Source organism: Aulonocara sp. 'chitande type north' Nkhata Bay, linkage group LG23 (genome assembly GCF_057382095.1).
Source record: "Aulonocara sp. 'chitande type north' Nkhata Bay isolate Kocher_YH1m ecotype deep benthic linkage group LG23, A_spYH_male_GT1.1, whole genome shotgun sequence".
Classification (NCBI taxonomy): Eukaryota; Metazoa; Chordata; class Actinopteri; order Cichliformes; family Cichlidae; genus Aulonocara; species Aulonocara sp. 'chitande type north' Nkhata Bay.
In genome coordinates this window covers 36,219,920-36,236,722 of record NC_141365.1, presented here as the reverse complement: position 1 = coordinate 36,236,722, position 16,803 = coordinate 36,219,920, and the positions used below count along the sequence as shown (strand labels likewise).

General features: G+C 39.9%; 2 protein-coding genes across 4 annotated transcripts in view; one reads left to right on the top strand and one right to left on the bottom strand.

Moving 5' to 3' along the window:
* LOC147302347 (gamma-aminobutyric acid receptor subunit beta-3-like) overlaps positions 1–2,401 on the bottom strand; it is an 87,649-nt gene extending 85,248 nt beyond the window's left edge. For both annotated transcript variants that reach the window (XM_086283488.1, XM_086283489.1), the window contains exon 1: positions 1,738–2,401. In XM_086283488.1, the coding sequence (XP_086139614.1) occupies positions 1,738–1,886 (149 nt within the window). In that variant the 5' untranslated portion in view covers positions 1,887–2,401. The remainder of the gene's footprint in view (positions 1–1,737) is intronic.
* Positions 1–14,447, top strand: part of LOC147302346 (gamma-aminobutyric acid receptor subunit alpha-5-like) — a 46,091-nt gene extending 31,644 nt beyond the window's left edge. Inside the window, exons 8-11 of one of the 2 annotated variants that reach the window (XM_086283492.1) lie at positions 3,477–3,629; positions 3,894–4,105; positions 7,875–8,170; positions 11,281–14,447. In XM_086283492.1, coding sequence (XP_086139618.1) covers positions 3,477–3,629; positions 3,894–4,105; positions 7,875–8,170; positions 11,281–11,398 — 779 coding nt within the window. In that variant the 3' untranslated portion in view covers positions 11,399–14,447. Of the gene's footprint in view, positions 1–3,476; positions 3,630–3,893; positions 4,106–7,874; positions 8,190–11,280 lie in introns of those variants that run through there. The other variant, XM_086283493.1, reaches the window with a different exon arrangement.
* Positions 14,448–16,803: the final 2,356 nt, after the last annotated feature.

Below are 16,803 nucleotides of genomic sequence, written 5' to 3'. Positions count from 1 at the left end.
CCAAATCATCGAGCCACCATCTGGTGTCGTGCCTGCTACCACAAAAAGCTAAACATTATCCGAGAATTCCATTTATCTCCAGGACCAAAGGCGGTAAATCATTCATGCAGCTCAAAGCTTCTGTCTGGAAACTGCCCAAATCAGTGGTGGAGATTGCTGATGAGCTTGAGCTCTGGGGTCACATTCAGCCCAGAAGGTTAATTTACTGTTTATATCTTTGACTCTCTCACTAATAACTTTGACAGACCAAATATGACACTCTAAGATGTGCCAGATCTGAGCTCTGGTTTTTGATCTTGCACTTTTCCCTATTGTGTTAAATGAAATATTGAATGCAGTGAACAGGTGTTACCGAGGGTGCAGTGACAGATGGGAATTAGAGGTTCTACTTTCTGAAATTTTCTTTTCTTAAATATATATAGCAGTTGTTCTGTTACATGGTCCTAAAAGTTTGAAGACCACAGTAATACAAGGAAATCTGATCGCCTCAACTGAATGGCTTTAGTCCAACATGTTAGTATGTAGAGTAATAGTGGAGGAAAACATTTCAGTCTTGTTAACAAATAATTTTATAGATGCAGTCCTAACCTGTAACATTGCATCTGTCAAAACCTTTATGTCTAACTGTATGCAGGGATACAGTTTGAGATTTAAGATTAACCTCGTTTGCCATGTCCACCTAGGGTTACGGTTTGGGGTTTTTTTTAGCCACAAGCAAAAGGACACACTTTCAGAGAAGAATACACTTTGGCATTACAGTTTTTCAGTGAAAAGCTTTTCAACTGGGCCTTTCCAGACAAGAAAAAACTTTAACAAATTTGATCTCTAACCATAACTCCAGATGGGACCACCTGGTGGTTGCTAAGCAGTTACATTTAGTAATATTAGCTATTTCTTGACAATGAACATTGATAATGAGTGGCTCCATAATACAGTGGCTTATACATTTGCCTAGCAAGCCAGATATTCCTGGTTTGAGTCTGAGAGGAAACACGTCTCTCGGTTGTGTCAGGAAGGATATCTGGTGTACAGATCTGCGAAAGCAAGTGTGTGGCGCTACATGTTGTGACCCCTTGTGAATACGGGACTAGCTAAAAGTAGCTAATGAACAGTATTCATGACGCTTTGTGTGTCAGATGCTGGATGGTGTTTGACTTTAATTACAACACTAATCTGAGGCACTCCCCCTTGAGGATGTGAAAGTGGAGATAAGTGAGGGAGTTTTTCTTTAAAGACCTGACATCTTTAGGGTCACGGCTTCTTCCGTCTCAGATACTTTCCTTAAATAACTCCCTGACTCTAAAAGCAGATAAGGCTTACTCTAGCAACAGTTACGTCTACAGTTTGCAGGGACCTCAGGGCTTGTCAGGAACCTTTGCGACGTCAGTGTTGGGACAAAACGCCATATCCTGTGAACCTCTGAAGACCCATCTGGTCACCAGTAACCCATTTAGGGTTAGGAATGGGCTTGGTGTTAGCCTTAATGTCTAGCAAATATCTAATGAACAGTTTTTTTTAGTTTGTATCTTAATACTTTTCTTTTAAGGTACTATAAAAACACTACCACTACCCCTCCCATTATGTCTAACCCTGACACTTGATGCATTGACACTGACTTACCGGGTGTTAAGAAGTTAAATGATCTAGAAGGACATTTTCCAGAGAATAATAAATCATTTTAAATGCTGTGCACACAGCTTTGGCAAAACAGGGCAAAACAGTTTCCCTCCAACTCACCAGTTTACCAGCATGGCTGCATTGTTGCTTGACACAAAAGGGAGTTCCCCACAAACACTGTGAAATACAGATCCTTGGGAGAAAAGTAAAATCCACCAGAGGAGCATGGTCTTCCTCTTTCCTTTGCCCCCGGTCCTTTCAGGATCCATGCATCAAGTGCAAAGGTAACCCTTTGCAAGGGATGTGTCTGGATGATTCCAGCAGGTGTAGAAGTGGACTGGGTAGTTGTGAACCAGGTGGCCTGGAGTCATGAAGGCATCAGAAGGCCCGAGCGATTAGGTAGAAGAGAGAACTAAGCATGCTGGGGAACTCCAGATCGAGGCATGGCAGTGACAGTGACGTTGATAAGTGTGCGTAGTGGCCGTTCGTCCTCAACACAGGGCAGCTGCAAAATAGAGAAATTTCCCCCGGTTTTAAGCTGATGTCAGCTGATGAGTTCAGCGCGCTTTCTGAATTGCTTTTTCTGTCCTCCCCAAGCCAGTCAGTTCCATGAAGAGCGTTGGAGGTACCAGAAAAATAAAAAGAAAGAAAAACAACATAAAAAGAAAAAAAGAGGTATGCAGATATATCTACACGGCTATCCCCCCTCCATCCCACCAGTGATTAGAAGCAATGAGTGTCCGTCTCCGTGGCTTAGAGCGTGCGCTGAGGTGTGTGTCAACAGCTAGAGATCATCCTTCATGTGTGTTTGACTGTGTCTACGTGTGTTAGAGCCTGGATTGGCAGGGTGGAAAGGGGCGGGGTTTGGAGCTCAGCAATGGATCCCAAGACAGGAAGCCTCAGCACCCCCCTCAACCCCCCCCCCCCCCCCCTGCTTTTTAACTCCCTCTCTTTGCGCTCACTGATGGCAGGATGCAGATTGTAACCAGGGATTAGGGAGGTTCAAAAATCCGATTGTGCCTGGAGAAAGCCTCATGTATTACTCTGTTTGTGTGTGTGTGTGTGTGTGTGTGTGTGCGCGTGCGTGCGTGCGTGCGTGCGTGCGTGCGTGCGTGTGTGTGTGTGTGTGTGTGTTTGTGAGGGAGAGAGAGAGCGGCTTGTGTACGTGTGCCCCAGTGTATGGAATACAGTCATTAGGTTTTTCATAGTTTACCAGCACCTGCAGTCACAAACTGCTGCTGGCAATGGAGATTTTTATTTAAAACCCTCAAATGCAATCTTCTGTTGTTTAGCAGAGTATTCTGTCCTCCCACTTCCCACCTCTCAACACACTTTTTACCTCCCACTGTCATGGCCCATTGTTGAACCCAGACATTAACTGCATAATAATCTATTCTCGTGTTCTCACAGTAATTAACACCACTTACGCTAATTTTTCCTTTTAATAACAGACCTGAAGTCAGGTTCATTTTGCTGTTATGTTTAACTGAAATGTTCTCTTTACACATTTTCACCAGTCTCCAACACCTCTGATTATTTCATTAGTCTAATGGTAGAATAGTGGAAAGAAGGGGAGCTTCTCAAATGACACTTTTCATTCCTTTTATCCAGTGACTAAGCACCATTGCAGCCAGTTTACTTGTTTTTTTGATCACACAGCTGGTAGTTTGTTCTAAAATAAAGACATGCCCAATGCGGTAGACTAAACATCTTTTGTTCAGTAAGGAGGTCAAGTCGCACATTAATAATTCCTCTATTCTCAAAGTGCATCTTTAAGTAGATATTTCTGTTATTAGGACGCTGTTGTTTGTTGTCCTTATCTAACCTTATATCCTTTTTATTTGCTTCTTTCCCCTCAGGACAGTATACAGTGATGATGGCCCATTTCTTCCTGAAGAGGAAGATTGGATATTTTGTCATCCAGACGTATATGCCATGTTTCATGACTGTAATCCTGTCCCAGGTGTCATTTTGGCTGAACAGAGAGTCAGTTCCTGCCAGAACTGTTTTTGGTGAGTGAAGCTGCTTACGTACTAATCCTTAAAAAAAAAAAAGTAAAAAAACTTCTTATTTAACTGGGTAATATTTCCATCATGCGCATTCATACCAGGGAGAATAATAACAGTCGCTCACTGAGCAGCAGCACTGCACAAGCTGACAGTTAGGAGTTATTAAAGTGCCCACCTTCACTGAGTGAGGCCAGTCTGTCATTTGTTTCCAGCTGGCTCATAAAAACTAAATTTAAAATCGTCATGTCTAACTTTGTTTGCACCCAGGGGTGACCACTGTGCTGACCATGACCACCCTTAGCATCAGTGCGAGGAACTCGCTCCCCAAAGTGGCCTATGCTACAGCCATGGACTGGTTCATTGCCGTCTGCTATGCTTTTGTCTTTTCTGCCCTCATTGAGTTCGCAACAGTGAACTACTTCACCAAGAGGAGCTGGGCTTGGGATGGCAAGAAGGCTATGGAAGCACAACACCCTAAGGTACAATTTGTGGGTACTTTGATACACATTTAAGAGTTTATCCTCAGATCATCCAGAAATACCAAAATCGCAAACTTGGCTATGACCTGTGGTTATGAAATATTAGCAGTTGGTTGCAGGGCCTACAAGTGCGGCAGTGTATTTGAGACATCAGCTAAGTTATTACAAACCAGATTGCAAAAAAGTTGGGACACTAAACAAATTGTGAATAAAAATTGAATGCAATGATGTGGAGATGGCAAATGTCAATATTTTATTCAGAATAGAACGTAGATGACAGATCAAAAGTTTAATCCGAGAAAATGTATCATTTCAAAGGAAAAATATGTTGATTCAAAATTACATGGTGTCAACAAATCCCAAAAAAGTTGGGACAACTAGCAATAAGAGGCTGGAAAAAGTAAATTTGAGCATAACGAAGAGCTGGAAGACCAATTAACACTAATTAGGTTAATTGGCAACATGATTGGGCATAAAAAGAGCTTCTCAGAGTGGCAGTGTCTCTCAGAAGCCAAGATGGGTAGAGGATCACCAATTCCCACAATGTTGCGCAGAAAGATAGTGGAGCAATATCAGAAAGGTGTTACCCACCAAAAAATTGCAAAGACTTTGGAGTTATCATCATCAACTGTGCATAACATCATCCAAAGATTCAGAGAATCTGGAACAATCTCTGTGCGTAAGGGTCAAGGGCATAAACCCATACTGGATGCCCGTGATCTCCGGGCCCTTAAACGACACTGCACCACAAACAGGAATGCTACTGTAAAGGAAATCACAGAATGGGCTCAGGAATACTTCCAGAAACCATTGTCAGTGAACACAATCCACCGTGCCATCCGCCATTTCCAGCTGAAACTCTACAGTGCAAAGAAGAAGCCATATCTAAGCAAGATCCACAAGCTCAGGCGTTTTCACTGGGCCAGGGATAATTTAAAATGGAGTGTGGCAAATGGAAGACTGTTCTGTTGTCAGACGAGTCACGATTCGAAGTTCTTTTTGGAAATGTGGGATGCCATGTCATCCGGACCAAAGAGGTCTAGGACAACCCAAGTTGTTATCAACGCTCAGTTCAGAAGCCTGCATCTCTGATGGTATGGGGTTGCATGAGTGCGTGTGGCATGGGCAGCTTGCATGTCTGGAAAGGCACCGTCAATGCAGAAAAATATATTCAAGTTCTAGAACAACATATGCTCCCATCCAGACGTCATCTCTTTCAGGGAGACCCTGCATTTTTCAACAAGATAATGCCAGACTACATTCTGCATCAATCACAACATCATGGCTGCGTAGGAGAAGGATCCGGGTACTGAAATGGCCAGTCTGCAGTCCAGATCTTTCACCTATAGAGAACATTTGGCGCATCATAAAGAGGAAGGTGCGACAAAGAAGGCCCAAGACGATTGAACAGTTAGAGGCCTGTATTAGACAAGAATGGGAGAGCATTCCTATTTCTAAACTTGAGAAACTGGTCTCCTCAGTCCCCAGACATCTGTTGAGTGTTGTAAGAAGAAGGGGAGATGCCACACAGTGGTGAAAATGGCCTTGTCCCAACTTTTTTGGGATTTGTTGACACCATGACATTTTGAATCAACATATTTTAACCTTAAAATGATAAATTTTCTCAGTTTCAACTTTTGTTCTGTGATTTATGTTCTATTCTGAATAAAATATTGACATTTGCCATCTCCACATCGTTGCATTCAGTTTTTATTCACAATTTGTTTAGTGTCCCAACTTTTTTGGAATCCGGTTTGTATCATATTCCACAAGAAACAAAGGAAGTGTTGCAAATGATTGATTATGTGAAATAACAATATTGTTGTGTTATGTTTTGTTATCTGACTGGTGCAAATGGTTATCTAACCTTATTGTGGAAATGACAGTCTTCACTAGTGGGGATAGTTACAAAGCTTTCTTCATTATGAATGAGCACACATCTTTTTATTGAATATTTGAAGAACCAGCAAAAAAAACAGAAACTCTTATAGAGGACATAAAGTCAGAGATAGAAACAACAAGGAGCAGGTGCATCTAGCACAGGTAGAGCTGCTGCAAAAACCCACAGAGCTCAGCAGCCAGCGCAACAAATTCTGGATCCTTGGCTTTTAGTTAGCAGTTAGCATTAGCAGCACATGCTGCGTCCGATGTGAAAGTACCTTTATGCTGCGCACTGTGACTCACAGCCATGATCCCGGGTCAGCCCCGACTTTGTGTTAAACGAATCCTAAAGTATTTCTAACCACTGATATACCAAAACTTTATCCTTTCAACAGCTACTGAAAGTTAGGGGACCTAGCTTCTATCGAATCGTACTTGTACTTAAAACTTGAGTGCAGAGTTTCACACGTATTTTTTGGCTAAGTCCACACACACACAAATTCTTTTTACACATACAAATCTGTTTCACACACACACACACACACACACACACACACACACACACACACACACACACACACACACATTCTTTTTACACATACGAATCCTAATTTACAAGTACAAAACTGATTTACAAGTACAAAATATTTATGACCACAATTTGAGCCCACACAATTTCACTGACAAAAAAACTGAAGCACAGTTATTTATTTGATTATTTGTCAGATCATACCATAAAAAAAATCCAGAAGAAATTCAGTGACTCTACTCTAGGCCTCTAGGCTTATCTGAGAAACAGTACTACTTACTCTGTGGTACTATAGGGTTTTAAACAGTCTTAAGGTCATTACACACCGAACACACTGCAAAAACACCAAAGTGAAATTCCCAGTTCTTCGGATCCAAACTCGTTGTGTATTGTATAAACAGGCAGATCACATTTCACATGCACTGTGAAAAAAATTAAATCATTATAAAGCAATGATAAGCTGTTCCTGATGTTTCTGAACAAGAAAAGGAAGAAACTGAGATTCTGGGTTCCTCTAATTCTCATCAGGCAACACCAGGAAGAATTTCATGGTTTGATCCAGGAGTTGAAGCTGTATGACGACCACTTTCATACATATCTCGGGATGACAGCGGAGTAGTTTGAGCTGTTGTTGGCAGAGTTGAGACCACATCTGAGGAGGCAAAGAAATAATTACAGAGAGCTGATTGTATGTACCGTACTGGTGTGCCAAACATAATCTGATTGGTCAGATTTCTGCTTTTGGATCAGAAAAAGCAAGCTTGGTTCAAAAAAATAAATGCCGCAGTTTTGTCCAGCAAAATCACATCCGGTGTGTCAAGGCCTTCATGCCAAACTAATCATTTTCTGCCTTTAGCTACACAGTTAGCAAACAGATATTAGAGCAGTGTTACATTTACGTGGCACTGAAGCAAGTGAACTTCAGTATAAGTGTTGAAAAAAACAGTTAAGTACATAAATGCACTGTGAGTCATCAGGATATTGAAAGTCACTTCACAGCATGGATTACTATAAATTCTGCTTGGTTTAGTAATCCCAGTGATGTCTAGGACAACCGCCAGGCATCTGTTAACAGCTGCACTAAAACATATATGCACAGTGCAGTCATCATAAATAAAACTCAAACTGACAGAACACCAGTGGAAATCATGCTGCTAACTGATTGAAATTCAATAACTCAGCAGCCCACATTTTACCAGAATGTTCTGCCAGAAATATTTCACCTCAGTAAGGTCACTAATCACTCCAGACAGAACGAAAAACACAGATTCTTCTCAAGCCAGAAAAAAAAACTGTAACAGTAGAGCAAAATGAGGCTTGTAACTAACATTCTACTCAACGTGCTCTGTCCTGCCATAGAAACGAGACCCGATGGTTCTGTCCAAGAAGCCCAACAACGTGTGCTCGGCAGGTGTCAACTACACCCCCAACCTCACCAAGGACACGTCCATCTCCACCATCTCCAACACGACGTCGGTACACCTGCGTTCTGCTGAGACCAAGACGATGGACCCCAAGAAGACCTACAACAGTGTCAGCAAGATCGACAAGATGTCGCGGATAGTGTTCCCTGTCCTCTTCGGAACCTTCAACCTCGTCTACTGGGCCACGTACCTCAACAGAGAACCGTTGTCGAAAGGAGTTGTCATCTCAACGTAATCGCTCTTCTTATTGTTCCTTTTTTTCAGGGGCGTGGGGGGGGAGGGGGGGGGGGCAGTTTGTGTCAGGGAGAAGGGAAGGTTGAGCCTAATAGAAGAGGGGTGATCCATAATGAAAGCAGCCATTGCTACATCTCTCCCTCCAGACTAAACAAATGTGAAAACAAAGAACAAAAACTATACTCACCTATTTAGATCAAGCACTTTGAATGGATGCAAGGCTTCACGATTCCCTTTCCTATTTTTCATGGCCTAAAAAACTGCATTTTAAGACTGCATTAACAGGAGAGAGGGTGCTTTGCTTCTTTCTCATCTGTTCTGCTGCAGTTTGCATGATTCTCACCCCCAAAAAGGGAACATGGACTCCTCTTTGTCTTGAACACCGACCATGTATATGTCAGTCATTGCTTAAACTATGGGAGCACACTTGGTCACTACTACCTGTAGAATTTAACAAAGTAATTTAATGCTTCATGTTCTTACTGCACTGGGCTCATAAACTCTGCAATCTAACTCGCATTTGAATTTTAAAACATGATTTTAAAATGTACCTAATTCCGCGCTATGAGAAAGACGCATCTCTCGAGATTGATGCTGCAAGTGCATTAATAATGTCGTTTTATGTCTCCTTTTAAAAAAAAAAAAAAAAAATCTTGCCAATTCTTTTCCTCTGCCTAACGCAGAGGGTGCTTGTGTCTCTTGTTGTACATCTTTACTTGAAGATTCAAGAACTGTTGCTGCAGGCCTGGTTTCCCAAAAGCACTGGCAGTAAGAGTCTCAAAGTAAAATGTGAGAGGAAAAGAAGTTTTGAATTAAAAAGTCATCATTTAGGGCCAGCAAGAATGTTTGAAAAAAGTGGGGTTTTTTTCTGGCCTACTTACACGAGGGTGACTGGACGGCTGTGGCAGATGTGTTAGCACAAATTAAGGATTGGATATATGTGATTTAACAGAATTTTGAGCCTGGGTCACTCAGTTGGGAAACCAATATGCACAGTTGAGATACCAAATGGAGAGCAAGTCACATACAAATCAGGACAGCGATGTGGACAGTTTTGGGACTGTCGTTCAGAGATGTCCAGACACGCACCCTGCTAATGTGTCCACAGAGAAAACCAGACTCATGTACAGTTCATAACCCTGTTTTGGTTTTTTAAAAAACTGCTGGTGAAATTTACTAAATGAGTACTGTGACAATTTTGTAAGGCACTGACACAGCTGCTATGTATTTGTAAGTGTTCCATTTCCAAATGTGGGGAGGAAAGTATGTAACGTAATCATATGAATGTGGTTTTCTAAGGCTTGCGACAGGTAATTTGCTCCACACTGTGCCGTTATTTAACACCGAAAAGAGCATGCCTTATATTGCACCTGGATGCGATAGTTGTCGCAAGGAGCATTAATTTATGTGGAATGCCAAGGGGAGACGTTATCAGAATGAGCATGTAATTGGTTCGGGTATATGGCTGTGACAAATCTTTGGATCTGCCCTGTCAGCTGCTCACGCTGAACAGTTCGAGCCAAGCCCCACATATTTAGTGTATTTTGATATAACAAAGCAGAACATGCCGCAGAGCATCGGGGGCAAGGAGAGAATTACAAGATGTATACAAGCCATGGCTGTATAGCTGGTAGCAAGGTTAGTTTTTTTGCAGTGTGCAGAGCTGTTTGTAGGTTTTTTCATCGTGTTTCATCAAATAGGCAGCGGGTCATAGTGAAAATAGCAGAGAGCTCAAAAAATAAACAAACTCAAAAAATACACATTGAGCTCTGTAACATCACAAATCAACTTCATACATTTTGTCTACTTTTTAAGTTCTGTCCCAAAAGTATTTTAAGAAAAACTGTAATGTTTGTCAAAATGTCACTTTAACTGTGACGAAGGTGTTGGAGGTGTTCCTAAATATCAGGATTGTGCAGGTGGCTGTGAGTCAGATTCTTTCTTTTGACTTTAATAAATACCTGCAGACCCTTATGCAAAACAACACATTGCACGGTCACAGTACCGTCCTGGGTTTGCAAGTCGGTTGGGATTTGACAGTTAATAATGTTTTGTGTTGTGCGACACATCCTGCACATGGGCTGTTAAACAAATATTTTAGATTTATAAGGCAGAGCTGGTTGTAGTAAAGTAATAAAGCAGTCTTGGGCTGCGTCAGCCTTTAAGACGACAGTTTCTGACGCAAGACTAATCATTGACCTTTTTAGTAGATTACCTGCAGAACCTTCCACTCCCACTGAGCTATTCTTTTTCACATACAAAAAGTGAATCAATAATTTTCTCACTCATGCCTCTTAATAGCAACACTTGAGAGCTCAGTTCATGCTTTGCACAAAGTCAAAGTATTCTGGGTCATTTAAACATCTTCTGAGGCTGTTGGAAAATGTTAACTCCAGTCTACAGTGTGTTTGTGAAAGTGAAGTGCTGGGGGGAAAAAAGATGATTATTGTGTCATGTTTCTGGATTCCAGCAGAGCTATACTAGAAAGAAAACCTCACGCATATATCAGCAACAGGAGACAGAAATTCAACAGCTCAGCAGCTAACAGGTGACCAAAGATTGATTGTACCATGAACTGACTCATAACGGTCCACAAAAGTGAGCAACACAGCAGAGCTCTGTCCTCTCAGAATTATTGGGTTCAATCGATGGGCTCAAGTTTATCAAAATTGCACCCTGATTTGCATTAATTTACTTCACCTCCGCGAGCTAATCCAATGTCACTGGACTGCATTGGTTTTTTTTCTCAGAATGTTTCTCTGTTTTGAAAGCTTGGTTCGACGAGGCCTTTAAGCTGCAAAGAATTTGGGGAAATAAGGCCGAGTGTCATGAGAGAATCATGTAAATAGCCTTTTTCGTTTTCAACGTAAACAAAAAGACAGATTGTCACATTTGTGTTCTGAAGCCCTTAGTAGAAAAAAAAAGCCCAATGTTGATGTTAATGATGTTATTGTCTTCAATATCTTTTTTCTTCTGTGTACATGTGTGAGTTTGTTTCGTTCTTGTGGCTTGTAGAAGAGCTGATCAAACGTGATCTTTGGACTGATTTGTATTTTATATCTACAGTGACTTAATTAAAGTGACGAGCACACATTTTGTCATTACAGCTCAAGCCTACCTGTTGCACAGCATGTGTTGGTTTGTGGTGAGACAAACTCAGGAATAAGAGGACCCCATGCTCCCAACAGAAATATCAGTTCTTCATATCTATCATATGGATTTTGAACACCAACCTCTCTCACCTGCTGCTGGGAACATTGTCCTCAAAAACTTTAGGCCGCTAAGCAGATATTTATACACTGGCTTGGTAAGAAACCATGTAAATAAGGGTGACATAAGCTGCTATCTGCTTTGCATTGTGTACTTAAGGTGGACTTAAGTGATTTTATTTTGACTTTGTGTGCCAGGATATGCTGTGGTATTTTCGTGCTGTTTAACTGATGTTGAAGCTGTCATTTATGGAAATCTAAGATCCAGCTTTCTGTCAGATCAGACAATGTTTCAGTTTCAGTGCAATGGCAGCCAAGTACAGGATACAGACGAGACATCTCCCCCCCACCAATCTGTAATCTGTCTGTTCCTCGACTTCCTGTTTGTATCTGACACATTATCAAGTAACAGTACACACTTTCTGTCTGTGTATTTCTGATTAGGTCTGCAGTAGTTGAGTTCTTCAACAAGTGTGTTTTTTAAACTAAACAGTTGTTTTTATTGAGCTTTATTTAAGCCTTGTTTTCTAACATATAACCAAAGGAACTATTACTGTAAAAAGTCACTGATAATGTCCCTGACAAACACATATAGCCTTCATTATTTTTTCTGTGGACAGCAGCTTCAGTCTGACAGAAGTTCACTGTATGGACAAAGGTACTGGGTCTCACCTGTTATTCTTTGAATGCTTGTATTTTCAGTCCCATTGCTTCAGCTGTGTAAAATCTAAAGAATCTAGGCCTGTACTCTTTTGTGCTTTTATTTGAGAAAGAATGGGTCTTTCTAAAGAGATCACTAATTTAAGAGTGCTACTGTAATAGAATGAGACATTGCAGCAAGTCCCTTCATCTAATTTTTTGTACCTTTCAGAAATTCCTCAGTAAGCTGTAAGTGGCATTTTTGCAAAAGTGGAAGTTTTTAGGGACCACAGCAACTGAGACACCAACTGGCAGGCCACGTAAAGTTAGAGAGTGAGGTTGTCAAGAGCTGGGGCATATAGTGCATAAGTGTAATCAACACTCTGCTGAAGTGCAGAGTTCCGAACCTCCTCCAACATTACCATCAGCACAAAAAACTGTATAGCAGGAGCTTCGTGCAATAGGTTTCCATGCAGCGCAGCTCCTGTAGGTAGCCCAGTACGTTTGTGCAAATAGTGTATCTCTACAACTATTAGCTTGTCCATAAATTTGGCTAATATGGTAATATTCATGGAAAATTTACAATAACTTTGGTGATCCTCTGACTTTTTCTAGTGCTGTCATCAGATCAAAATTACTGTGGCTGGTGGGTAATATATGGAAAAAATAAAAATAATCCTCCAGTCTATAAACTAAAAATAACATGAAAGTTCAAAAATTTTCAAAAAGAAATTATTTTGACTGTTAACAGGCTAAACAAATACAGCTTACATGATGTTATACCAGATTATAAATATCTGTACCCGCTGCTAAATGCCAGCATATTGGCGTCATCGTTGTTAGCATGTGGATATTAGCATTTAGCTGCATGTAGAATAATAGTAGGCAGACAGATGGATGAACACTTAAATTCAATACATTATAAATCCTCTGATGTTCTCAGTAATTTAATAAATATTTCTGACTGATAACAAGCTAAAATAACATATATGTAAAGTGGCCTTTGTTATACTCAGCATTTATGTGTTATGTTTGATAATATTTGTCATCTTTTTATCAATTACTATTAGTAGCATGCTGGCATTAGCATTTTACTGCATGTAAAACAGTGATAGGCAAATAGCAAACAGTGACCTTCTGAAAAATTAATGAATTGAAGAATGAATTAATAAATCTATGTATAAGCATATTATACCATATTATTAATCATCTGAATAAAACAATGCTAATATCATAATAGGTTTTTAATGCTAGCCAGCTAAATTAATACAACTAACATGATTTATCTGCCTATTAATATTACACTTATTAGCATCAACCTTTTAGCTCTGTCGGTGTTAGCATACTGTACTTGATAGCTACATATTAGCTACATATAGAACGTTGACAATATTTGGCAAACAGACAAATATAGGATTTTATTTTTTCTGCTGTAGAAAACTCAATCATATTAACTATAGGACATCATATATTTAATACTACCCACATTGTAATTCTGTCATTTCCAAAAATTCGGCAAAGCTAATATTATGTTAATATGCTAGGGGCTGAAAGAAGACAAGTAACTCACGTATATCAGCTCATTCACGTGAGCTGTCAGGTCAGAGGATCCCCATAGTGCTGAAACCTGGTAGACTTCCTCATGTCTGTGCACATCTTTCTTGGCGTAAACCAATGCACCCATCCATTTAACTATCTCTCTTTCTGGCCAAGAAACAACCCCACCCGCCTTCCTTCAGCCACTGTGACAGACTCATCTGCCATACATCTGTTAGAATAAGGGATTTAGTTCTGCTTAAGTTGCTTTCACCCATTCAGGGAAGCCCCTTACAGCAAAGGGCTTCTGTCCAATTTAAGCCCTGACTGGCCCAGCCCTCATGACAAACACTTGTTTTTCTCAGTGTGTTGTCTGGACAGCTGTGGCTGATGCATGTTAGGAACAAACTTAGGGTTGATTATATGCCCTTTATCCCAAGCTAGCTCATGGGCAGTGAAGCTGACTGACGCTTTGAACTCTTGGCTGGGGAATTTATTGCACATCCAGCAGCTGGTTTAAAGGACACTTGCGGAGCTACGATAGCAACAGTTGCCTGTTCAAGTAAGGCTAAAGGTGACCAATAAAATGCATAAAGTTGCTCATGTTTTTTTTTTTTCAAGAACTTTTTACAAGAATATTTACGAAGAACCCATCAAACAGACTTTGGCTTAATTTTGCAAAAATGCAGCAAAGCCATTGTAGCTGGGCTTAAAAACGTATTTGTGTCACTCATTCTTTGTTTTATGTACTGTATTTGTTTTGTGTATTATACTGATAATGATCAAATAAAAAGGATTAGCAAAGATGCTATATAGTACATTGCAAACACTACTGTAGCTCAAATGTTGCTTTGTTGAATCCTGATTAAAGCTGCACATATAAAAGGAAATCTGACACTGGTATGTCTGAATCATGTTTGATTGTCTATTGATATTAAATGCTTTGATGAACTACTTAATGCAATTTGGGTCACTTAGAAACATTATTTTTACAAGTAATGCAAATTTGCTTTAATTTGATATAATGTGAAATTCATCAGAAAACTTTTTCTTTTCCATTTTTTTTTAGTTTGATCTGCCTAGTATCTAAGAGGGCATACAGAGGCCCATTGTCACTGTGTTTCAGTGGCATATGATATGCTGTGGTATTGTTTTCATAATGATATGGTAGATGATGACATGTGTTTATATTTTCCCAGTTAATGAAGCTGTCAGAGGTTTTAGTTTGACAAATAAACTCTTTATAGCTTAATTAAATGGGACCTGCTAAGCAAAAGTCAGCTTGTACTGCTCTATTAGCGGAGCAGTACACACCTTTATGTTAACCCCTCAGCTTTTCAGTTTCATGCACTGAATAACCTTCATTTATTAGGGCGCACGTCATTGTTTTCCCATACAGCCTTACACACAGTAAGCCAAATGGATTGCTGTGTGTAATGATGACATATTTCATCTGAGATAAAATCTTTGGGAAATGGTTTTCCTAATGATCAGTCGGTCTTTTGCAACAGACAGTTATCAGCCTAGGCAATAGCTTTTATCACTTGTTATCAGTCCTGCACATATCAACAACAGGTGGTGTCATCCACCTACAAGGTGGAGACTGTTTTGCCCGTCTAAATTTAAGTAATAACGAGGAACTGTCAAGCAAATTTGCCTTTTGGACAAAACTTACATCATTTAAAAAAACAACCTTTTTATGTTTACACCAGAAAAAAGATTGTGCTCTGTATAAACTGATCAAGTACATTTCATTTGACCAGATTCCACTGAATTTTATATTCTTCTGATATTTCAAAATTACATCGAAAATATACATGTACATGTAGTTAAATAAGTCAGCATATTGGGCATAAAATATTTTGAGTGTTGGAACTAAAAGTCCTTTTGGTATGTGTACAAACAAAAAGGTCCTGGTTTGGGATAAAATGCACACTTTTCAAATATACACACATTGCAAAGTTACATTTGAAAGCATGCCTTGCAATATTAGCAAACACATTACATGACCTTTGTCACACATAGATGTCGACAAATCTGCTCATCACTGATTATAATGGATAACTGTTTTGTGAGCCTGCTAGAACGTAGAGGAGTGAGCCTACTGACAAAATGCACTCACCACACACTTTACTACTTAAGGAATGATTCAGTTCCTTATAAATGGTCATTTACACTGAATCAATTTAATATTTGATGAACAAAACCTAGGACTTTCACTGTACACATCATACTTTTATCCACAAAGATAATCACAAGCTGCTAATTCTTCTGAATATCTAAACGATTGCAAAGCTATGACAAGAACATCATGTAATTTCATCACTCATAAAAGGAGAAACCATGTCAGTCCATTCACTTTTCAAATTAAGATTGGGCAAACAGTCTTATCACACAAAGTAACAAAGAGGACAGAACTTGCACATTTATTTTTTTTATTCTTAAAGTGTGTTTTGCTGACAACACTGTTACTTCTGTGAGTTGGTAAAATAACTATGGCAACACGATTTTCAATTAATTATGTCATCATTATCAATCAATTATTCCTGCAGGTCTCCTAATACTGTCACTAGTGTGGATAGGCAAAAATAACTACATGTACATGCTTCTTAATTCATTTCATGAGAATTATTAATGAATCACTCCTGCTGGTCCACGCTTGGTCAGCAGGTTATTTCTTTTCGGCTGCAACACTGCGGGAAAGACTTTCTCTTTGTCGCCGCCAGGGGGCAGCGAAGCCTCTCGAGTGGCACTCACTAGTTCAGAAAGGAAAAAAGTCTGGCAGGTTTGTAAGCTGAACGCAGGGCTGCCCTGCTGAGCTGTGGGCCTATTCAGAAAAAAATACTGTGAGGAGGAGAGCTCGCGGTGACTCTGTGGCACGTAAACGGACGTGTAAAGTCTGAACATGACTTCCAAGGGCGATCATCATCATCAGGCAAACTGCAGATATCAGTTCGCACTGAGTCAAACTACATATTATGCTGTTTACTTATGAATTGATGCTTATTTCTGAGACTTTTTCTTTGAATGAAAGGAAGTAACTGAGTTTTGAGAAGTTCCGGTTCTTCTTTTAAGACTAATTAACTAAAACAAGATAATATTGATAATAATGATAATAAAAACATCTGATGGTAATAATGATAATAATAATCACCATCATCATCATCATGCCAGAGTCAGAGCAACAAAAGAGGGGGGTGTTTCCGTGTGCAGTTGTGATCCAGGTAGTGTATGAGTCACGCAAGA